Source organism: Akebia trifoliata, chromosome 14 (genome assembly GCF_017979445.1).
Source record: "Akebia trifoliata isolate Shusen 1 chromosome 14, ASM1797944v1, whole genome shotgun sequence".
NCBI classification, from domain to species: domain Eukaryota; kingdom Viridiplantae; phylum Streptophyta; class Magnoliopsida; order Ranunculales; family Lardizabalaceae; genus Akebia; species Akebia trifoliata.
This window is the reverse complement of record NC_141388.1, coordinates 10,872,379-10,896,475: the sequence shown is the minus strand read 5'-3', so window position 1 is coordinate 10,896,475 and position 24,097 is coordinate 10,872,379. Positions and strand designations below refer to the sequence as shown.

Below are 24,097 nucleotides of genomic sequence, written 5' to 3'. Positions count from 1 at the left end.
TTGTATGGCACGCCAACTTCTACTTACACAACACAAATTCTTTTGGAATTGAAGATTGTATATATTTAGTTCATCTGGAGTAAGTAAAAATTGGTGTGTTAAATTAGTTATATTAATATGGTTGCCTGTTCGAGAAGAATTAAAACTGACTTACCAGGTAGAGAATAAGAGAGTGAAATTCTGCCACGTGTATTATTTATAGCCAATTCTAAGGCATCTCTCTATGGTCGAGTAACAGAAGCTTGGATAAGACATTTGTGGAGAACTCGTGTTACCAACACTTCATATTAACGGTTCGTGTTTCACTTTGAGAATATTAGGATATATTATCCCAACCCCTTCTATTCTCTCCACCAAAACTCCTAACAAATCCACAGAGAGAGAGAGAGAGAGAGATGGCGTCACTCTCGATTGCATTTGCTCCGGCGATCGGAAGAGTATTCGCAGCGACAGCGGCGAAGAGCTCCGGTGGAAGTAAAGAGGAGAAAGGACCTTTCGATTGGATCCTTGGAGGGTTACAGAAAGAAGATCAGTTTTTTGAGACAGATCCGATCCTGAAGAAGGTAGAGGAGAAGAACGGTGGCACTGGTAGTACTAGTCGGAAGAATACCGTCGAAATTCCTCCAAAGAAGAAGTTCGGCGGATTTGGTGGCCTTTTCGCCAAGAAATGAATCTGAATTGGCTTGTGTGTCAGTTTCCGGCGCATTAAGAGTCTGTTACTTCAGATCTCTAGCATCTCTAGTTTGATTCTCAAACGCTAAATTGCCTCTCTGTCTCTTCTTCTTCTTCTGTATCTGTGAACTTCTGAATTTATTTGGGTTACATTTGAAATTTACTATGTAGACCATAATTCTTCTGAAATTACTGGAAACTCCTCATATTTTTAGTAGATTAAATTTACTAAAATTAATTTATGAAGATGCCCTTTTTTTATTTTTACCTATCCAAAAAAAAAGTCTTCAAGTGATCTGCTATTTGCACTCGTAACATTTACTTATTACACCCCAATTGAAAAAATAACTCAATAATAGAGAAACAGTAAAAGTTGGGGTACCAATAAAAATTCTCTCTCTCTCTTGTTTAGATTTCTACTTATTAAATTTAGGAATTTTTTTTATGAGTATGGTACTAATTCTTAACAAATGCTAAAGTTGTTGAATGTGTCATAATTCATAATTTTGAGGTGATAACTTATGTTTGAGTGGTGTGTTTTAATTTTTAATAAGGGTGTGATAAATAATTTAAGAAATTAGGGTGTAATAAGTAAAAGTTCGGTTTGCCAATGGCAGCTCTCTTTTATTAATAATAAGTCAAGTGGGTTAAGTTTGAGAAATATGGATCCAATTTAATATAATTATATTATATCCTAATTTAATCTACACTTTATTCTAAATTTCTAATGCATCCTATAATAAAACTCTAATAAACATTTGGATCAATTTCCCTGATCATAAAACAAGTTCATGTTTAGTGATCCAAATATTATTGATTTTTTATTGATCATTATGACAAGAAATTAGGGTTGTTGGCATCCCAACTTTTACTTATTACATCCCAATTGAAAATAAAGAAAATAAATGCATGATTAAAAATATGTAGAAGTTGGAGTGCCAATAGGGGCCTCTCAATTTTTTTTGCTAGATTTCTATTTTTTGCATTTAGGATTATATATGAGTCTAATCATAATCGTAAATAACTCTACTGAAATTGTTTGAACGAGTGTTATAATGTTTTGTAATATCAAAATCATAATTTGAGTCAAACCTTTGTAGTGTTTGAAGAATGTGTTTTATAATTTTTAATTGGGTGTGATAAATAATTTAAGAAAATAGGTGTAACAAGTAAAAGTTGGGGTGGCAATCGCAGCTCTATTAAAAAAAGAAGGAAAGTCCAATCATTAAGTTACGAATTGTAACCTGTTCCCTCAACTCTTCTCAATGTAGGGTTGTTAATGCATTAGATTAGACCCAAATTTCGATCTGTTCCAATCTAATAACTTCAAGTTTAGATTGATGTTTTGGATTCTGATTAGGTTTCGATCCAATATCTTTTTGGATTGGATTTGGATCAACCATGTCCTGACCAGACTAAGACTCAATTGGATAATATGTTATAAAGTATATAAATTATATTATATATTTGTTGAAATATATCATGTTTATTTAGATTTTATATACAAAATTGGGTTTGATTCAATCCGATTGCTAATGGATCGGATCAGGATCTTAATATTGAGATCAAATAAAAAAAACCTAATCCCAATTCGATACTTATTGGATCTGTCTTGAATTTCATCCTATCCTTATTGGGTTGATACCAAATCAACCCTAATATGATCTAGACCCGATCCATTGACAACCCTATCTCTATGGACACCTCACTTGAGTTGAGTTTTTAAATTTTAAAGCACTGAGTACTGGTATGGTTAAAACTCAGTTGAATTTGAGTTGACTCGAGTAAGTTGAAAGTGATTCAAAACTAAAACATAATTAATGACATGCCCTTTAACTATGGTCATCTCTTATAGACCAATTAAAAAAAAATAAAAAGTTATGTCTATTATCAAAATTAGTAATCTTTAAATTACATATATGATGATGATGATGATGATGACGATGATGATGACTATGACATTGATGATGACGAAGAGGAGTATGATCATCATCAAACTGATTTGGTTTATGCATATTTTATTTATGAAAATATATAAATAATTTTAAATTTTAAATAATTAAAACATAAATTTAAAACTCAACTTGAATATTCATCAAATTAATTCAACTAAAAAATTAGCAAGTGGACAAAAATAAGTCAAATAAAATTATACTGAATTTATGAATAATTTTTAAAAAATAAAATTTTATTTTTTATTTTTCACAAAAATATTAATAACTAAGTAAATTGGTCAAGTTTTTTATAACTCCCTATATTTTTAGATCAAACACTTTGTAAGAGTTGTTAAAAGGGTATTTCAAGTATTTTTTTTAAATAATCTTTAAAAAATTCTTAATAGACTAATATTTTATTAACTAAGACTTAATTGGTCCGTTTTCTTTACTAGGGGATTTTTCGGTACATATTCTCAATAAAAAGTCATTCAAAGTCCTCCTCCCAATTTTAAACCCATTAGTGAAAAACAAGGTAAGTATAATTATCAAAACATTGGAGGTCAAAATGGAATTATGCCAAATTACAAGGGGTAAAATTGTAATTTATCCTATATTATGATAGAGTGGACCATTATTTTTTTTTGGGAGGAGTTGCTATTTAACATTATAACGCATACAAGTTCTTAAAATATTTATGACACCCTTATTAAACATTGCTACACATACAAGTTATTAGTTCAACACATGGTTTTAAATCTCGTTCAAGACTGAGATGACTCGGGCGAGTCATCTTGGTATTGTCCATGAACGAACAGACATGTAGTCTCACATCTACAATATCCTGTGAGATAAATGAGTTGACTCAAATGATATTTTGAAAATCTTGACCGAGTCAATAAAATTCATCTGAGTCAATCAAGATGTTCAAATTTGTATATTTCAATGAAAATAATTTTTTTTTTAATTTAAAATTTTATTATCTAAATAAAATATGATTTTTATAATAAAACGTCTTCTAATATACTTTTTTTTAATAAAAAAAAAATTATTTTCATAAAAATACATATATGAATAAATAATTATAAATCGAATTAAATGGTTTATCTCGTCCATGACAAGTTGACTCATCCGAGACGTTAAACAAGATTTGAAACCATACTTCAACACTACAAAGCATTGTAACACATTCAAACAAAATTAGCGATTGTTTACAAGTGTCGACATTGCACGTGCTTGAGGGAGGGACCCATATGCCTTCGCTCTGACCTTGGCTCCTCTGATCCCCTTGTCGGATGTAAGTTCATATACCCTTGTCATCCAAAAAAAAAAAATGGATTAGGCCCATATAAAATCTTAAATCTAACAAATAAAAATCTAAACATGTTAAGACTAGGCTAATATAAAATCGTAAATCTAACAAATAAAAATCTAAACAAGATACACACATAGTGTTTCTATTGGCACCTCAACGTTTACTTATTCTCAACCAATGACTTATTTTTCAAATATGTGACAAGTAAAAGTTGGAGTGTGAATAACAACTCTTTAAATTGTTTAATAGATGTCAGAATTGATTTGAATTATTTGAGATAATTTGATGGGTACAAGTTAGATTGGATCGATCGAGTAACCAAATTCTAGGTGTGATACAAAATAAAAATAAAAAATAAAATAAGAGAGTTGTTATTGTACACAGTGATAGAGCAAAGGTAGCGATGACGAAGGAGAAGGAGGGCAATGGTTGTCGAGATGGAGAAAGGGAGAAGGAAATTCGACGGTAGATTTTATTTTTCCCATGATTTTCTCATGGGAATGAGTGGAAAAAATCCAATTTTTTTGTGAACTTCTGGATGAGGGTGAAAATTTGTTTTCTATGAAAAAATTTCCAATCAAACAAAGAAATATTGTGATTTTCCATCAAACATGCCCTAAATGAACTTTAAATGGATTGAAGATATCAACTAGCTTATAAGCGATACCATACACATGGTTTCAATTCACACCACCATCATCGTATTAATGATCTCACAAAAAAGAAAAGGCTTCCCAATGAAAATGGTTATATAAATAAAAAGAATTCTTAGAATTCCAACTTGACTTGAGTCTCTGTTGTGGACTGACTAGGTAGGGTTTGTTGAACAAGACTAATTTTGTTTTTATTAGTAATTTTTTTTTTTAATTCTTAAAGAGAAAAACACAATTAATATAAATAAAAAATTTTACATCTTAAATTAGAAATAATTAAAAATTATTTTAAAAATAAATAAAAATATTTAATGTAGACACCCCAAAATGCATGAGCCCTAACAAAAAAGAAAGGTTTCAAAACCTTAATTGTGATACAAAGCTAGAAACTCTACTTATCCAAGGAATTCTTAATCCTTGATCGAAGATAAAAGTCTAAAATCCATGACATCCCTTGCAATCTTTATCTCTCTTGCTGATTGGCAACATTCTATAAACACCCAACACTTAAGTCCCTGTCCAAATCTTCTTTCACTACACTCACAATTCTAATTCATGTCTAAAATAAAACATTTTTGTTCATCTCATGCACCCACACAATTCTCTATAAAAAGAGGACACTTGTCATATTCTCATAAATTCCATGTTTCAAAAAGTTCAAATATTATTGGTGGGTTAACCTTTCGTTAGAAGAAGTCCATTTCCCCTCACTTGAAACCAAAGTCAATCAAAAAACAAGAAAAAAAAAAAAAAAACGGAGCGTGAGAAATTACCGAAATATCCCTCATACTTCTATGAATTTACAAGTCATAGCCTCATCGATTTTTTACCCCTTTCATCTCGACAGAGGCTCACACACCCTAACACTCACAGCAGCCATTACCGTTTCGTTGGTAGCTCCGATCGACGACGACAAGCAGTTACGGTTTCTGATCGACGGAAAACACGCTATCGACGACAAACATTGATGATTTCGTTGGTAGCTCCGACGACAAACACACGATCGACGACAAACTCAGACAACCCTTCGACAGCAGCCATTACCATTTTCATTGGTAGCTCCGATCAATGACAAACATTGACGATTTCTGATCGACGGCAAGGCGAACCAGCTTTTCGTTGTCGAACATTCGCTCCAAATCGTTGACGAAGGTATGATTTTTTTTCCAGATATTTGAAGGTTTTTGAGTTTTGATCTTCGAATTTTTACCCCTTCCAGATATTTGAAGGTTTTTGAGTTCCATTCTTTGTTTGATTCTTTGATTTTTTGTTTAGAATCTGTGGGTTGTGGAGTTCTTGTAGAGTTGATTGTTTGATGCTAAGGAATTTTTTTCAGAATTTCTTAAATTTTTTTAACAGAACTTGGAGCTTTTTTAGAAATCAAATTGAATGTTATCAGGTATTTGATAATTTAATTTATAATTTTATAAAATTTATAAATCGAATAAAATGTTATTGTGTATTCGATAATCTAATTTATAAATTAAATTTTTTTTTAATGAATTGAATCGAATATTATCGGGTATTTGATAATCTAATTTATAAATTTATAATCGAATATTATTGGGTATTTCATAATCTAATCGAATACCCGATAACATTTGATGTAGTTTGTAACATCCATAGGATTTCAAATTCAAATTGGGAAAAATAAAATCAAAATCCTAATGTAGTTTGAATCGAATAGAATATTATCGGGTATTCTAGATTCTTGGTGGTGTTGATGTTTAAGTCGCAATTGTTCTAACACAATGTTATTGTAGCTGTAATTGCTTTGTAAAAATAAAAATAAATATATCAATTAGGTTCTTTGTTTGGGAATAATTCTGTTCGTAGTGAAGGTTTTGTTAAATTTGTGTTGAATTTTATTTGATGGAGTAAAATTTGGGTTTGGGTTCAATCCAAACCCAAGACCCTTATAGTTGTGCAATTGCCTCAAGCCTAAGTTTGATCAGTGGGCCTAGAATCCGCGTAATTAAGGTTTAATTAGGACTTTCTTTGAGTTTTATTAGGTGCTATTGATAAGTCAGGCACTTCGGTTAATTTTTGTAGGAGTTTTTAATTTTAGTTTGGAGGAATGGATAAGTTTATAAATTGGGATGTACTCATTGTATTTTGTAGTTGAATGAGAATTTTTTTTGGGTTCAAAACCTTGTATGCCAAGAGAGATTCTTCATTGAGTGGTGTGAGAATCTTTAGTCTCTATAGTTGCAAACTTGCAGGGCATGTTGATGTACACAAAAATTTGCCTGATTTTTTCAGCCAATGTGTTTCTAACTTGCAATAGTGTTTAACGTTCAATGGTTGATATGAATAGCACAAAACAAATTTTAAGTGCTGATTTGACTGAAGTGACTTTAACATGTGATTTTCAATACAATCTTGAAGGTGTTTGGGATTTGAGTTTATTAAAGAAGGACAATCTGCATTTGCTGGTGAGTACGTCTCACGTAAGTATTTGCTTCCTCGTGTTGTTTCTTCATCTTTACTTGATTGACAACTTAAGCTGCTTTTCGTCTTGTGAATCTAGTAAACTTTCTTGTTTGACAATGTCATTAGGGTCCTAGTTATGATACATGCTTTGTATAGTTCTACTATTAGATGGGCTATAATTTGAACATTTTAAGGAGTTGTTTCATACAATTATGAATAAGGGTATTCTGGTAATTTTTTATGCATTCTAAGTGCATTATGTTGGATTGCGTATTATGCAGGTATTTTGTTTATTAGGAAAATTTCATATGTCTATTTTTAAGAGGAGATGTTGCTGAAATTTCTATAAATTATAAATTTTTTATAATTTTTTAAAATTAAAATAATTGTTTTCATAAATTTTGAATAGAAATTTATGAAATTTATATTTATTTAATGTAATTATATATTTATAAGGGTATTTTGATAATTTTTTCTGCATTTTGGGTGCATTATCAACCTTAAGGGTATTCTGGTCATTTTACCCTAATACAGCAGATTTCAGAAGCTGTATCAAACAATAATTACCAGATTTTGGTAAACAGCACAACACTTTTATAAAGCTCTATCAAACAAGCTTTTTAGTGTTTCAGCTTCTGACAACAGAAGCTGACAGCAGATTCAGGAAGCTGTATCAAATGGGGCCTAAAAGTGTTTACCAAACACACTTTTGGATTTTTTAACCAACTAATTTTTTCTTTTAAAAAGTATTTTTGTTTCAAAGTTACTTTCTATTTGCATCCAAACGGGCCGTAAAACTCTCGACATAGAATGCGAAGGCTTTGAAGTCGCAAATTAACAGGTTTAACCCTTTCTCTCTAGGTTTTTTTGTCACAGAAGGACCTAGTTTTGTTGAACAAGTCAAGAGACATTAGATTCTTCACAACCTTTGCAATTGGATAGAAAAGAGGATTGCTATGTTATTTCCCACAAGAATTCTTCTAATTTCTAAGCTAACCCTGATCTCCTATCTTGCGACAGAGCCTTCTAATTCAAATATATGACCTTTTCTTTTAAATTTTATAGAGTTTCACTCATTTGCCTTTTTATTTGTTTATAATATCTGTTTTTTGGACATAATATGATGTAACAATATACAACATGCATACAGGATTGCAGTAGAACATGGGGAAAGCTTCGAGGGATAAGAGGGTAATTTTTCTACATTTAATACTTTTTTTTTGGCTCCATTCTTGTTCTTTATTTTTATTTTTTTTTCATGTAAAGGATATCTATTATCGAAAAGCAAAGGAAGAAGGTTGGCGTGCTCGAAGCGCCTTCAAGCTCCTTCAAATTGATGAGGAGTTTAATATCTTTGAAGGTGGTTTATTTATTTTTTATTCCTTTTTTTTTTCCTATAAGATTTATTTCTTTGAAGGATAATTTAGTATAGGGATTTAGATAAGTAATGCTCCGAAACGGAAATGATAAGTTGGATATGAATTATAAGTTTTTATTTTTACATTTAGAAAATTAGATTAACATGCGTTGATCCCTTGTTTTCCAATTGCATCTTTGATGAAGGATTCTTTTAATTGATGGGTTGAACACCAAATCACCGGCCTATATATGTGTACACTGAATGAAGATCCTTGACTGATGATCAATAAATGAGAAATTTTTAGAGATGACAAGAATTAGCAAAACGACAGACTACAATGTCTCTACATATCCCAGGAACCCACTAGCAGTGGTGTCTTAAGTAGATAAACGTACTTGATATAATGCACAATGGTTGAACTTGGTACAAATGCTGTGGGTTTCCTGCTCTATAGAAATTTCTCATTTTATATGAAGTGCCAGCTTAGCTAAGTTGGTAAGATGCGTAGAGTGTTGTTCCCACATCCTAGGTTCAAATCCCCTTGAACCCACCTTCACCTTACTAAACCACTATTCTTTGACCTATCAAAAAAAATTCATGTTATAGTTTTGTCTTATTACTCTAAGTTCAAAGCTATGTTTTTTTTTTTGGTCGTAGATGCTTAGGTACATGTATGGGTATCTTTTTAATGCATATTTTATGTATTTTCTTTGTTTGGCGATAGGTCAGGGGGTGAAAGACATTTTGAGTATAGTTTGGTATAAATATTGTTTGTGCAGGTGTGAAGCGTGTGGTTGATCTTTGTGCGGCACCTGGCAGCTGGAGTCAGGTATTAGAAGTGTGGAACATCTAGTATGTTGCCTCTGAATTGCAATATATTTGTAAAGAAGTACTAATTCCAAACTACTCGATTTCCCTCCCTTTTTTATATGATTATAATTTTTTTTATAGTTATTATGGTCGGTTAGTAGTTACAATAGTCATTCTTGATATCTCTATATTCCAAGTTCAAGCTAATTGGGAGTTCTAATTATTAACTTTTAACAAGGTCAATCACGTGGTTTGGCTGTGATAACCATCTCTGCTAAGGGGCTTTCGTCTTGAAAGTTTTGGATCACATGTGCTGTATTTCAGTTAAAATTCAATTTTCATTTTCTTGAGTTCAAACCCCTTGTTGTCCATCCCCTGGGTGCTTTAAGAGGCTAGTACACTTGGCACGTGTTGGAAGGGGTGATTCACATTTCCATGGGAGTAGTCGGACTAAGTTTGGACTCTGGATACCCATTTATAAAAAAAAGATCATTTTTCTTTTGATAGAGTATAGTTGTTTTTAGGGGTGTACTAAGGTTTATCCATTGTGGGTTTTAATTGTCTATCTGAAAAGAAGTTCATTAATCACTAGGGAGGGTGCAATTGTGTGGGTTGTAATTATATTTGTATCTATTCATTGAGCAATTTATCTTACCTTTGCTTGAAACACGGAGTTTCATTTGCATTGTATCCTATTGGGATTGACTCTGCATGTAATTTTGGAATAAGGAAATTGCTTGTCAGCAAGGTGAAGGTTAACCTTAAGTGTTTCGATACTTCAACATTCCTGATTATTCAATATACTTCCATTTTTCTTTGATGTTTGGTATCAGTGATTGATCTTGAGTGTTGTATGTATAGGTGTTGAGCAGAAAGTTATATCTACCCGCCAAGATTTCACCAGATAAAAGGTTAAGTCTCATGACTAACATTACATTGCTTAATAATAATGTGCTTACTTTCTTGTTTAGAAGCTATATGCCGTGAGTCTATTTTTTGAAATATTATCTCCAGTTGTGGTTTAGCTAACATAGACTATATTATCTTATCGAATATTACTATTGTTTCGAATTTCTGTGTTTGTTGTCCTAGGAAATTATGTTGAATCGTCAAAGCTTTTGTTTAGCCCAATATGTCTTGTAATTTTGGTTTGCATAACATGAATGTAAATGACAATTATGTTCTTATTTAAAATTGCAAAATATGTGAAATTCCATCATCATCATAGAGAGTTGCTATCGACACCCCAAGTTTTACATATTACACCCCAAAATTTTAAATTATAATTAAAGATTAAAACACACCATTCGAACATTACAAAAGTTTGGTTCAAGTTATTTTTTCAACATTGCAAAAGCATTATAACACATTCAAACAACTTCAGTAGTTGTTTACAGTTAGGATTAGGCTCATATAAAATTGTATAAATTTAGCATAGAGAGAGAGAGATTTCTATTGAATCCCCAACTTTTACTTATTTCCACCATTGATTTATTTTATTTTAATTGGGGTGTAACAAGTAAAAGTTGGGGTGCCAATAGCAGCTCTCATCATATTCAAAGCCTTATCCAAAGTTGGTGTGTGCTGAACGAATCCTGTTCCTCCATCCAATTTTATCTAAATCCATGTCCGTAATTAATGTGAGTTCATATCCTCTATCACTACGTCGATCCATGTAGTTTTTTAGCTTTCTCTCGCTATTTTAGAATCTTCAACTTGGATGTTTCTTCTATCCAAGGCAGTTTTTAGTTTTCTCTATCCAAGGTTATTATCAGTCTTCGTTCCAAGTGAAAAAACCATTTCAATTGACCTTCTCTTAGGTTATCTGTTATTGGGGATACCCCCTACATTTGCATGAACACACTTTTTTCTAATTTTACCTTAATTGGTCTTTTCTCTCATTAATCCGTGCTTCCTCGATTATGCTGATCTCAATATATGAATTTGTCATTTATTGATTGCTCAAACATTCAGCTCCAATAGCATAGTCGGTTTTATTGCCTTCTAAACAATTCTTTTAATTTGATTTGGTTGTATAGATCACATAGCACTCTAGATGTTTTCCTCCACTTTCACCATACAACTCAAATACTATAGACAACATCCTCTTCAATCTCTCCATCCTTTTGTGGTTCTTGACAATGTTGTTAAATAACTATGCGACCAGCACTTGCTGTTCGCATATGCGATTTCGCACATCGCATATGCGGTGGTATATGCTGCAAGAAAAAAAGATTGAAAAAAAAGCATAAAAACATGCCATCGCATAGTGACGGATAGCATAATTTGGGGATGCGATTGTAGCATATGCGAATATGCAACTGCATTTGACAACATTGGTTCTTTAGAATAGGGAAATCTATGGAATTTATCATGACTAAGCTTTATGAAACATGGGACTATGGAAGTGTAGAGGAAGCTTCTTCTTTATACGTAGCATCCTCGAAACATCTAGAACCTCCTCATTATTTATCATTGCACAAGTGTTGGTTCCTTATATGTTGATCATCTAATCATAACCTTGAGAATCCCTTTAGTGACCTTTATAACTCATTCAAATACCTTCTTTTTTTTTGTAATCAAAGCTTTCTTGTTAGAGAAGCTTTTATGGGAGTCTTCAATTATTTCGGCCAACTTTTATTGGAGATTTATGGATTTTGTGCATTCTTCTGAAGATTGAGAATCACTTTTTTACATTGTGATAATGTTTTGTCCTTTATCATACATAAATACTAATTTCTGGTTAGCACAGTATACTATGTGGTAAATATATATATATATATATATATATATATATATATATATATATATATATATGGGTCGCGTTATTACGACCCCCATTACGACCCCCTTTGCGACACACCTTTTTGTCTTATATGGGCAAAAATGTTTGGAATGGGCTGATTTTTTGTGAGATGATCTCTGTGATGAGGGGATCATCCTGGCAAAAAATCATCCCATTCCAAAACTTCTAACCCCATCAAAATTGATTTACAAAAATTGGACGGTCTATAATTTTTCAACAAAAATCGGACGGTCTAGAAGTTTTGGAATGGGATGATTTTTTGCCAGGATGATCCCCTCACCATAGAGATCATCCTCACAAAAAATCAGCCCATTCCAAACATTTTTGCCCATATAAGACAAAAGGTGTGTCGCAAAGGGGGTCGTAATGGGGGTCGTAATAACGTGACCCTATATATATATATATATATATATATATTTCCAGGGGAATACCCCCGACCGTACAAAAGATTTGCATCTAAAGTTTTGGAGACCAGGAATTTCATAATCAAGTTGTTCTAGCTATTAAGGGAAGTTCATTTAGCGACTTGAAAATTTTATCTTCATTCGTTTCTAGTAGCTAATGAGGCCAAAGCATCAGCTGCTTGATTTCCTTCTCTAAAAGTACGGCTTATCGACCAGTTGAGGTGTTTTAACTTATCAAGAATAAACCTCATCCAATGATCAATCTGCCAGGGGTATTCTACACTGTTAGGGCAAACAATACCAATTTAGAATCTGTTTACAGCATGCTTTTATTGCATTCATCCAATGATACCATGGATTTTGACCCATCCCTTAGAGACACAACAACAATTAGACGGATTGATGATTTCTTGCCGTTGGATGTCCACATTTGTACCTATGTCTGTAGAATGTGTTATGTTTCATATTTGGAATGTGTGGTCATCGAATCTCTCATGACCCTGGGGTCATTACAGCATTGTCTTAAATGTAACTGTTATTAGATTTTATTTTTATTTTTATGGATAAGTCAACTATAATAAGATTGATCTTTTGCCCATTTGTGATTTTATGTTTAAAATAGATTTCCGCAACATTTGTGGGATAGTGCTAGCATGTATGATTTTCTTAAGTTTTAAAATGTATTCATTATTTTCATGCATACCCATCAAGAATTCAACTTATGCGCGTTAGCATCAGCTCCATAAGTTCCTAACTTGATCGTATTATTTGTAGGGATGGCAATCTTCCTCTTATTGTTGCTATTGATTTGCAACCCATGGCTCCAATTGAAGGTGTTATTCAAGTGCAGGGCGATATCACAAATGCTCGAACAGCTGAAGTGGTAAAAATGAACTAAACATATTTTGCATATGCAGCATGTGATCCTTTTAACTTCTCATAGTTTTGATCTATTTACATAATTTCTTATCAGGTTATCAAGCATTTCGATGGATGCAAAGCTGATCTGGTTGTCTGTGATGGTGCTCCTGATGGTTAGAAAAGAATCTTTTATGGGTTCATCCAGTGTTGGTATTAGCTGTATATGATCCATAGTTTTTTATTTCACTTTATCACCATGTTTGCAGTTACCGGACTTCATGATATGGATGAGTTTGTTCAGTCGCAGCTTATACTAGCGGTGAGTTTTAAGGTTTCAGTTTCATTTGTGTGGAAATTTGATTAGGTCAAGTCTATATTGTGCGTAGTGCTTATGGTAATTACTGTTCTTGGAATGTCAAGACATGTTTGATACATGTAGGTGAACAGGGCCCACCAATTGATTGATGGTCCCACACAGTAGATTTTCTTGGTTAAAAACCAGACAAATGGAGCACCATATTAAACAACAATTTTTCTAGAATGAGTTCACATATTCAATATGGTTATTTTCTAATCAAGTTGCTTTGGAAGTTTGAATTAGGAGATTTTCTGGATGGGAATGGTTGAATTGTGTGTACTGGTCTCCTGCATATGTCCACGCCTGTCCTCCTATACGTGCCATGTACTGCTGAATTTGCATTCGTAAGATGAATAAACAAGTTCATTAGGAGTTGCTAGCAATTAGGGCAAGAGAACATATTAAAGAGTCCAAGCTTGTTACTAGAAGCTCAGAATGGGACAAGCAAGACATATAGGAGAAGCTGTTCTTGATCCATACATGTGTAGGAATTGTGTGATTTCAAAGGGACAGCTGAGCTCTTTAAGTATAAGGTTCTTGAACTATATGTTGAAGTTCTCCAAAGATCATTGAATGTATTTCACCATTTGACCTCTTTATCACAATCGTCGGAAGGGAATCAAATATATATATGAGGAATGCTAATGTTCAAGACTTCATGGGGACCATAGCATTCTCCACCATATTCAATTTCCAATAATACCCCTGCTTATTTTGTCTTTTAGTGAAAAAGACAAGGGTATATAGGTTTTTGGGCTATGGTGTTGTAAATATAAAAAAATCTTATGTATATATTTATATAAGTGTTGTTGGCATTGATTGCCAAAACATTTACTGCAAACAATGCGTTTAAATCCAAAGATTAAAATGCCTTTAGCATTTATTATGTAAAAGACGAGCATGTTTAGATGTTGGCTGATATAAATGATTAAATTCCCCCCAAAAAATCTTCAAGAAATAGCTTTTACATTCAATTGCTTCTTCATACTTGTATAAGCATGGGACTTGGGATTTAGATAAGTTATGGTGTGTGTTAAGTTTGCTGAAGTTTGTGTTTGTATTATATCCTTCACACAACTTATATCGTGGTGGGACAACTTGCATGCAGGGTCTGACCATTGTTACTCATGTACTTAAAGAGGGTGGAAAATTTATTGCAAAGATATTCAGGGGCAAAGATACAAGTCTCCTCTACTGTCAGGTGAGTTATTTTCTGCTTGCTTTATGTTTAAATTAAAAGTTTGAAATTATTTTGGATTCATCAATGTGAGAGTTTGAAATTAAGTTTGAGTTTAGTTGAAATTCATGCGCAAGGTACATTCTGCAGTATTTCTACTCCCCAATCTGGTTTAGGTTTTGCCAAGATCGGTATCTTTTGGAGGCTGATATTTGGGTTCATAAATTCACTTGCACAATGAAAACTTCAAGTGTGTTGCCTTCCTGCATCTTACCTCTTCAAGGGGGCAAAGGTTTCCAGTGAGCCTTTCCAAATATTTTTTCCTTCCCTTACCTAAACCTAGCAGGGCTTAAAATGGGTCGGGTTCGGGCCGGATAATTTTGGACTGTTCAACATTTTTTTTGTTATATTTCTTTTCTAATTGCTACTCTTCTATTTTACTATTATAATTCTTTTATTTTATAAAAATTCATGTTATATTAAAGTAGTAGGAAAAAGGTATTTTGAAAAACATAAAAATATAATTATCAATGCAATATATCATTTAGATTTAGGCGGATATAGGGATGGATCTGTATCCGACTCGGATCAAGAGACATCCACCCAAATTCAACCCATTTTTTTATTCAGGTCGCCCTAAGAATCCAATCCCGCAAAATTCGGATCACTCAGATTTCGGAAAAAATCCAACCCATTTTGTGCCCCAAGGGCCCTTGATTATAACCTGCGTCCAAAAGATAGGATATAAAAGAATCCAAATCTATTCAAACTTTAGCATATTAAATAACTATAAAATAGAAACATTACTGAGCAAGTGGGACCCATATCATGCACATCAGCATGTGGGGTCTGTTGAAGGTTCGTATTGTACTTACTCAAGTTCTGGTGCAATTAAATAGCCAAGGGGCTCAAATCATTAGTGCATATCAGGTGATCATGCAAATTTCTCTTAATTTTTTTTTCTTTTCTTTCTAATATGTTAATGTTACCTAATACCTAGTTTCTCCTCTTTTTCTCAATCCTAATTTGCCCACTTCAGTTTCTGTAATTTACGATTCATGGAATTTCTTATTTTCTTGCTTTTTCTTTTGCAGCTGAAACTATTTTTCTCTGTGGTGACTTTTGCAAAACCGAAAAGCAGCCGTAATTCCAGCATAGGTGAGAACAATTGTTCTCTTAATTTTCAACTTCTTTGAACTTGATATTCAAAAATTTGGTGCTACTCAGAAATTGATCATCTATGATTTTTACTCTCTGAGTCATAGTCAACTTATTTGAGTTCAATCAGTGAGTTTTTTGAAGATTGCTATGTATAGTAGTTGTCTATTTTAAATATATGGTTCCCTAAACTGATTCAAATTCTTTTATGTTTTTGATACAGAGGCATTTGCAGTTTGTGAGAATTATTCTCCTCCTGAAGGATTTAATCCGAAAGATTTACATCGCCTTCTAGAAAAGGTGGGCAGTCCCTTCGGAGAGAATGACCTAGGTAATTGAACATCTTACCTTTTTCTTTCCCCCATTTTAATAAAATAATGTATTTCTTTCTTTAATTATTCATTGTTCTTCCCACATTTATCAACACAGTTTTGCAATATTAGTCTACACGTTTGAAATCGAAAGCTCACTGTTTGATAAGAGAAATCTGCCTCGCAGGGATTACTTTTGACGATTTCGTTTTTAGATGGAACTCTTTATGTAATCATTAATAATGTAGCTTTCCTTTTCCTTGCTGCCTCTTGTGAGGCTTTCTCGGTCTCTTTGTAAATTTTTTCCCCTTCTTCAATATATTATACTTACCAAAAAAAAAAAAAAAAAAAGAAATCTGCCTAACCATCATTGTTACCTTATCTCAGAGTAGCAATTCCAATCAAACAGTATCTACTTAATCCATCATGTTTGTAGCCTTCCATCCCTAATATTATATTCATTGTTACCAAGTCCTCTCTTTTCACCTACTTGAACTGTTTTAGTTAACTAATTCAAACTAGTGAGATTAACCAACATATTTATGTTGAGGTGGCATTATTTGATAAAATAAATTCACCTACTATGTTGGGGCCCAACCCTCCTGCACATTTTGGCTTGACCAGCTTCTTCATGCGCTCTCTTCCCAATAAAACATATTAGCTGAATGTTGCCTTCATTCCTTCACAATCTTTATAATATTCCTCGATCCCTAATTCTGTGGTGAACTTATCTTATAGTGTTCTCAAATTTATGTGGTGTTACGTCTTCTTACCTTCTTAGTCCATTTTTTCAGAGGGAGTCCAAATTTCTTGGGCAGATTTTCCATATGTTGATTATCTCAATCTTTGTTCTTTAGTTGGCCGAGTATTATATGGATTTCTTGTTCAATAATGGCTAACTTCATTATATTTTTCGCGTGCCAGATTGTAGCAGCGGATGGTTAGAAGGGTCAAATAAGGTGTATATCCCATTTTTGGCTTGTGGGGACCTCAGTGGGTATGACTCAGATCGTTCATATCCCCTACCAAGTGTTACAGAGGGAACTTCTTACCAAAGTTTGGATCCTGTGCAGCCCCCAATTGCTCCCCCTTATAAAAGAGCTCTAGAACTGAAGAAAGCTTCTAGTCATGGAATCAGAGAACTTGAAAGGCTCTCTCTAGATTCCTCGTGATTATCTCATCTATATTCTTCCCTAACACCCCTTTTTAAGGGGTGAAAAAGGTCAGATTTTTTATATTGTTGATCACTAGGTTATTATAGAAAACCAACTATTACTTTTGATAAAATGTAACACCCTTGAGTTATCCTTAAATCTTCTTAGCTAAAGCTATCATTTTTTATCTATTTATTTGCTTCCTATTTTTGGTGTGTAGGGTTTGTATTTAATATTGTCTTGAAAGTTGATACTGTGATGATTTATATATTGTCTTGTATTTATTTATGATACCTGCAGAGAGTTTGTAAAATTGATGGTTATAAAATATTATTTTCTTTATCTCTGGATCGAGAGGTTGAGGATGATATTATTATTCATAAAATCACTTATTGTAAGTAATAAAAAATTTCTTCTTGAATCACATGTGTACTCTAGGGTAGGTGTCTTAGGTAGTTGATGAAACTCTCAGGACTCATTGTGGGGTAGGGGGCAGCTATTTGCACTCACTGAAATGGCCATTTGCACCCATTTAAGTGACTTTGGAAAAAAATAAAATTACTATTATACTCTATAGGTTTTTGCTAGTTGTACACCCCTTCGCTGTCGAAACAGTGGATGGCAACCCTTCACTCCCATCGATTAAAACCTTTAAAAATATCAATTACATTTGGTCAAATTCACTTCTTTGGAATTCATAGATAGATTTGAAACAATGGAGGTAAGTTTATAGGGTTTTTATGTTTGTTGTGTACAATTTTTTTTTAAGTGTTATCTCACATGGAGTGACTAAAGAATATAATTTATTTTATTTTCAAGTATTTTTAAGGTTTGAAACAAAATGTTTTTTTTAAAAGCAAAAGAATCATTTTTTAATTTTTTTTTTTATTTTTTTTATAATGTTTGGTAGGTGCAAATGGAATGTGAATGAACAAGCTCGGTATGTACCTACCGACTATTGTGAAAAAAATTCAATTACCACTAGACAATCAATCATTATGTATTTACCAAAATTTATTCATCACTTCCAATTTATCTTACCGAATGTGGCATTTAATTGTCAATGCGGGGGTACCCAACATAACTACAAACAACTATAAATCTTGTTAGAATTCATTCGGTACCTCAGTTCTGATCTTAGTGAAACAAATTGGGTATGTGCATACCAAATGAAACATAACAAAACTAATTTTTTTAAGGTCTTTTTATTTTTTAGTTGTTTTAGTTCTGTTAATTCTTTAACTTCACCTACAACTTTAATGTAGTTACCTAATATAATCGATCACACAAGATATTTTGAATTGAATTAGATTTTTGATAATCGAGATGACCTGCGTAGATGGGTAAGAGAAACTGGTAGGACTTTTGGGATTAACTTAATAGTTGCCAGATTTAATTATCAAAAGGGTATGAGCCCTAAAATTTTCTTTGATTATGAGAAGGGTGGCATTTGTAGAGGGACGAACAAGGATGCCAATGAAAAATCTGTTGGACAGTTGGTTAGCAAGAGATGCGAATGCCCTTTTAGTTTGAGAGGTTAGAAGCTACCCGAAGATAATCGGTGGAAGATAAAGGTGATATGTGCTTTCCAAAATCATGAGATCACCAAGCATAATGAGGGGCATTCATTTGTTGGGAGGGAAGCTAATTACCAAGCAAGAAACAACTATTGTTTGAATGACATTGTCAGGTGTCAAGCCAAAATAGATTCTCAAAGCAATCAAGGATAGGGGTTGATTCAATGTTATGAAAATAAAGTCTATTTATTACGAGCGGTCCAAATTGAAGATGAATGATCCACCTAAAGAGCGGTCCAAATTGAAGAAATATAATTCAATGTTGGGTACGAACACATCAACCATAGATCCACCTAAGGTTTCTTTAGTTCAAACTGAAGCATCAGATCCACCTAAGGTAACAATGATTGATGTTTTTTTCCATTACAATAACAACGTTACGATTGAGGTTCCCAAAATCATTGCAATTGGTTTCATAAATAATCATTTTATTCAACTTTTATCAAGAAGGGTGTCTGATACCTCCTATCATTGAGCTTTGAAAAATTCACCATCACTATTAACTTCAAATTGGGAGAATATGTTTTCAGATATGATTGAAAATTTTAGAAAAATAATTGGACTAGATGTTGTGTTACGTGAAGGTCCAATAATCATTGATAGCAACAATATACGCACTCGAACTCGACCTTTCTATCTCGAAAATCATGCATTGGATGGATTCCCTAGGTATATTGGTTGTATGGAATGTAGCAAATTGCGAAGTGGAGATCCTATCAGAATCATCTCGTGTAATCCGTATGTCTGTAATAGAAAAAGCTTCTAGTTCGACATGACTTCTCTCGATCGTATACATCTGTGCTCAAGCATTCCTAAGACGTAGACTTAGAAAAGAACTTCGGCAAATGACAAACCAATGGAAAGGACCATGGATGCTAATCGGCAGCTTCAATCCAATCACATGCTCAACATAAAAGAACAGTGGCAACCTGGGTTATGTCATTTTTTGAGGCCTGCGAGTCAGTTTTTTTAGCCTATGAGCCATCGTATTTGTGTTATGCAATTATACTTGTAATTATTTGATATGAATGTTATATTTACTTTTAAACAATGAGTTTATGCAAAGTGAAACATAATTTTTATGGAATTTTTTTATTTTTTATTTTTATAGTTTGCTCTCTATTCCATACCACCTTACCGAATTTTACGAGTTACACTCGCCACTTGGTACATACATACTGAGTATTACATATAAATGTCAGTGAAGATTACTGACCATGAACTTTTAAATTTAAACTGTTTAGTATTTTTTTTGGTACCTGTATACCGAAATTTGTATCATATTCTCAGTATATAATATTGAATACTATGTACAAAATTCGGTATTGGGTTACTAAACATATCTAATTTTTTTTTAAAAGTACGATTCGACAAATAAGACTTACAAAAACATAAAGATTATATTTATATAGAGCAATGGAGTTAATTGACATGTCTTATACACCATAATAACTAACCCTAGAGGTTTTCCAAAGAAAAAAAGAAAACAATTATGTGCCTAAATTATACAAAGATAACTGATTAAAACAAAATGGAAATTTCATTTGGGTGTAATCATTCGGTTTGAGTTAGCATTGGAGATGAGAATGACAAATTAGGTGTAGATGTTCATTCAGTAGTTAGATTTGGAAGTATTCAATCAGTCGATGAGAGAAGTCGAAAGAGATTTAACAGCTAGAAGAAGCACCACTCAGTTGTTTAGGGTTGGGGTGCAATCGTTCGGTACCCTTAGGTGGGTGAAACCAATAGCTTGAGCTAAAGAGTACTAATTGGGTGTGTGCAATAAGGTAGTTTCATTACAGCCTCTTTGGAGATAAAAAAAAATTTGTGAACAAAAAGCATAAAAAAAAAAAAATCTTAATTGTTTTTATATATATATAAACAGCAAGTATTGAATATTTTGGATTTTTTTTTAACTTCTCCCGACAAGTAAGTGGTTGAGTAAATGGATATATGAAGACAGCTTACTGGGCTCTTTCCCATCAAAGCTTAGGACCACTGAAATATTTGGTATATGGGGTGTGCCATGGATTGATAAGTCGCATTACAGTCTTCTGCAACCAACAACAGTACATCACCACCATGTGCTTCTGCTTTCCTTAATACTTGTAGGTTGAGGCAGATTATGAGTCGTCATTTTTGTCTTGGATTTTTCTACTCTCAAACAACGTGTTTGATCATGTAGGGGAAACAACATAACTTTCTTAGTTTTTTATTTTTATTATAGAGTAAGTCTAGCTTTCTAACTTAGTAAGATTTCAAATCTTACTAAGGGTTGTTTGGTGCACCTTGTGGCATCCAGAAACATGATCCAACGCCACAGGAATGTAGAAGAAAAATTCTGTGTACTTTATTTTATTTAAAAAATAATAATAATAATAATAATAATAATAAAAATGCTAAATCTTAATTTGAAATTTGGAAGTTCAATGGTTGTCAATTTTCAAAACTTTTGAACATTTTTATTTTATTTTTGGATCTGAGTTTTTCTATGAAATCTTGAGGTTTGTGGTGTTGGATTGCCAATTTGGTGATCCATTTGACCTCAACGACCCTTGATAAGATTTCAAATCTTACCAAGTTGGTAAGGAAAGTGTTTCTCTTTATTGTAAATAATACAATGTCACCTTATAGACCACCCAATATGGATCCTCTGCTTACATTTAAGGTTAGTAATGATCTTTGGCATGTACTGCTAGGCATGGGTGAGTGGTCCAAAAGAGTATTCCACGTGGCATATTCAGATACTAGGAGTTGTGTACACAAGTAAAATATACATAATTACAAAGGAAAATGCTGGAATGACACAAACGGAGATGCAAAAGTGACAAAAATGATGTGATGGCGTGCACATAACCGTAGATGCTTTTTACTCATATGTCACGGAAAAGCAACTACAGTAATGTGTACGAGACCACTCGTTTCTGTCACCTTTGTGTCTCCTTTTGTGTGACCCCAGCACGACTCAATTACAAATTGCAAATCTTGAGGTTAAAGATCATAGTAATTGCCCTAGAAATTGAAAACAAAAGGGGTTTCGAAGAAAAAAAAAATCAAGGATTTTTTTTCTTTTAAAGGAGAGTGAGCAAATCATGTGGATAATTCAAAGAAAATATGTTAGATTCGAGATTTTAAAGCTACGAAAGAATTAGATTCTAGAATCTGAATCTTTATATTTAATAAAGAATTTAAAAAATATAATGTGACTTTTATGAATTATCTTCTTTATTTTTATAAACTCTCAAGGCCAACTGATATAAAACCAAATTTCAAGTCTGCTAGCATCGCAGACACTAGAAGACATTGAGTGGAAAAATAGAATTTGATACTTAATTATTAAAAAAGAATCTTTTCATTATAGAAATTGTATTCTTTCCAAAAAAAATAGTACTTAAAAAAGGAAATATTTTAAAATTTTGATTTTTAAAAGTTCACAAACTTGATAGATCAATGGTTGGACAGCGACCAACATAGTATTTGTGGGAACATAAAATAGCATTTTGTTGTCTAAATCGGATATGTGAAACCCAAAAATGCCAAACTTGATTTTGAGTTGCTTGATGATAATTTGACACTCCTTGGCAGTTATTGAATCATAAATCTTTTTCTTGTGTCTCTAATTTTGTGATGGGAGCATACAAAAGAGCGTCAGATTATCACAACTCTTTCAACTTAAATCGCTTAAAAAGCATATTGGTGTATATCCCAAGATCTAGACTAGACCCATTTGTTGTGCCATGTGGTGTGTTTGTAATTTAATATTGTTTTATTAAAAAATAAATCCTTAAATGAAATTACTCCTAATTAATAAAGGGATATTTTTTGGAGAATCATGAATTAGACAGTAAGAATGTGAGCATGGATGGAATAGGTGAGGTGAAATACATGTAACCTTTTGTTTTTTGAGAATTAGTGGATTGTTTATCCCAAATTAGAGGTGACGAATCCCGTAAACAAATCTTGTATTATCTATTTTCTCTTTTATATTTTATAACTTTGTATGATTGATCGAGCAAAAATGTAGATAACATCCGGTTTACGATCCAATTATTAAGCTAATCGAAAATTTTAAGATGGTTGACCTTTTCTAACAATCATCATAGCCTCTATTGCATTCCAATACACCCAAAAGAGTCATTATCTATTATTCTCTTTCAAAATTTAAAACGGTGCATTAAGAGTTGTCTACTAACCTTTAATGTGAGGTTTAGGAAGCATGATCGATCCAATAATTTATAATAATAAAAAAAGCTCCAAAATATCAAGACTAGACAATCTCTTATAATTAAAATGAAATATTGAATTATAAAATAATAATATATTATAACAGAATCTCCTTCATTAATATTCCTTCATTTACATCTACACTACAAATCTGCTACTAAATTCAAATCCATCAAGAACTAGCGGGAACCGAACCCGATCTTTGCATAGAAGACGAAGAGTTGATGAATTGGATGCAATCCTGGATAGCTTCTGATTGATGCGAATCAACGGGAGGAGCGACAGATCTTGATCTTGATTTTGATCTTCCCAAGTCTGATGAAGAAACCTTAGGTGAAGGCTTCCTTCTTTTTCTCCTCATTGACACCAAACTTAAAGCTTTTGCAAACTTTGCACTTAGACGCCAGAGAAATTTCACTGGTGAAAATCCTGGCGTTTTCGGTAGCCGGAAACCGCAAATTCCGGCAACCTTTTTCTTGTTTACGGGAACCCGTGTAACGTTACTGTGTTTGGGAGATACCACCGTAGGCTTGTCGTTGATATTTGGATTACTTGGCTTTCTGGACATGTTTTAGGTCTGTGTGTGTGTGAGAGAGAGAGAGATAGAGAGAGAAGAAGAAGAAATGTGGAGATGAAGGTGAAGTGTGGGTAGTATTTATTGAAAGAAAAGGAAAAAAATTAACAGTAGAAAAAGAAAGAAAGGGACTAAAGACTTAGGAGTAAGGATGGAGAAATACAGCTATGGGCTATGAGATTGTTTTGGTGAACATTTGAAATATCAAACTTTTTACACCAATGGCATTTATCTGGAGTCTTCTTGAGAGACTGAAGATGACTTGAATGCCCTTGTCTTATACCTCAAAAACTCTTTATTTTTTATTTTTATTTTT

General features: G+C 32.8%; 3 protein-coding genes across 5 annotated transcripts; 2 read left to right on the top strand and 1 right to left on the bottom strand.

Moving 5' to 3' along the window:
* The first annotated feature begins 395 nt into the window (after nt 1–395).
* LOC147386218 (thylakoid soluble phosphoprotein) lies at nt 396–671 on the top strand. The gene has a single exon (XM_086424523.1). It carries the CDS (start codon nt 396–398, stop codon nt 669–671), a length of 276 nt encoding a protein of 91 aa, XP_086280649.1.
* Nucleotides 672–5,402: 4,731 nt separating this feature from the next.
* On the top strand, nt 5,403–17,748 carry LOC147386217 (S-adenosyl-L-methionine-dependent methyltransferases superfamily protein). 3 transcript variants are annotated; one of them, XM_086423317.1, is made up of 13 exons: nt 5,403–5,726; nt 6,963–7,009; nt 8,158–8,198; nt 8,274–8,367; nt 9,147–9,196; nt 10,039–10,088; nt 13,162–13,270; nt 13,361–13,421; nt 13,515–13,567; nt 14,715–14,807; nt 15,878–15,941; nt 16,165–16,272; nt 17,177–17,748. In XM_086423317.1, the coding sequence occupies exons 3-13, from the start codon at nt 8,172–8,174 to the stop codon at nt 17,422–17,424; spliced, it is 957 nt and encodes a 318-aa protein (XP_086279443.1). In that variant the 5' UTR covers nt 5,403–5,726; nt 6,963–7,009; nt 8,158–8,171; the 3' UTR covers nt 17,425–17,748. The 3 variants fall into 3 exon arrangements, with proteins under 3 accessions (XP_086279443.1, XP_086279442.1, XP_086279444.1); XM_086423316.1 differs by having other exon boundaries at nt 6,963–7,024; XM_086423318.1 differs by lacking the exon at nt 6,963–7,009.
* A 5,631-nt stretch (nt 17,749–23,379) lies between these two features.
* On the bottom strand, nt 23,380–23,775 carry LOC147386216 (uncharacterized). The gene has a single exon (XM_086424522.1). The coding sequence runs from the start codon at nt 23,773–23,775 to the stop codon at nt 23,380–23,382; it is 396 nt and encodes a 131-aa protein (XP_086280648.1).
* Between the last annotated feature and the right edge of the window lie 322 nt (nt 23,776–24,097).

Coding starts and splice junctions, on each gene's coding strand:
- LOC147386218 (XM_086424523.1), top strand. CDS start 396: ATGGCGTCACTCTCGATTGCATTTGCTCCGGCGATCGGAAGAGTATTC.
- LOC147386217 (XM_086423318.1), top strand. CDS start 8,172: ATGGGGAAAGCTTCGAGGGATAAGAGG. Junction 13,568..14,714: donor AGTCGCAGCTTATACTAGCG/GTGAGTTTTAAG, acceptor ACTTGCATGCAG/GGTCTGACCATTGTTACTCA. Junction 14,808..15,877: donor CAAGTCTCCTCTACTGTCAG/GTGAGTTATTTT, acceptor TTTCTTTTGCAG/CTGAAACTATTTTTCTCTGT.
- LOC147386216 (XM_086424522.1), bottom strand. CDS start 23,775: ATGTCCAGAAAGCCAAGTAATCCAAATATCAACGACAAGCCTACGGTG.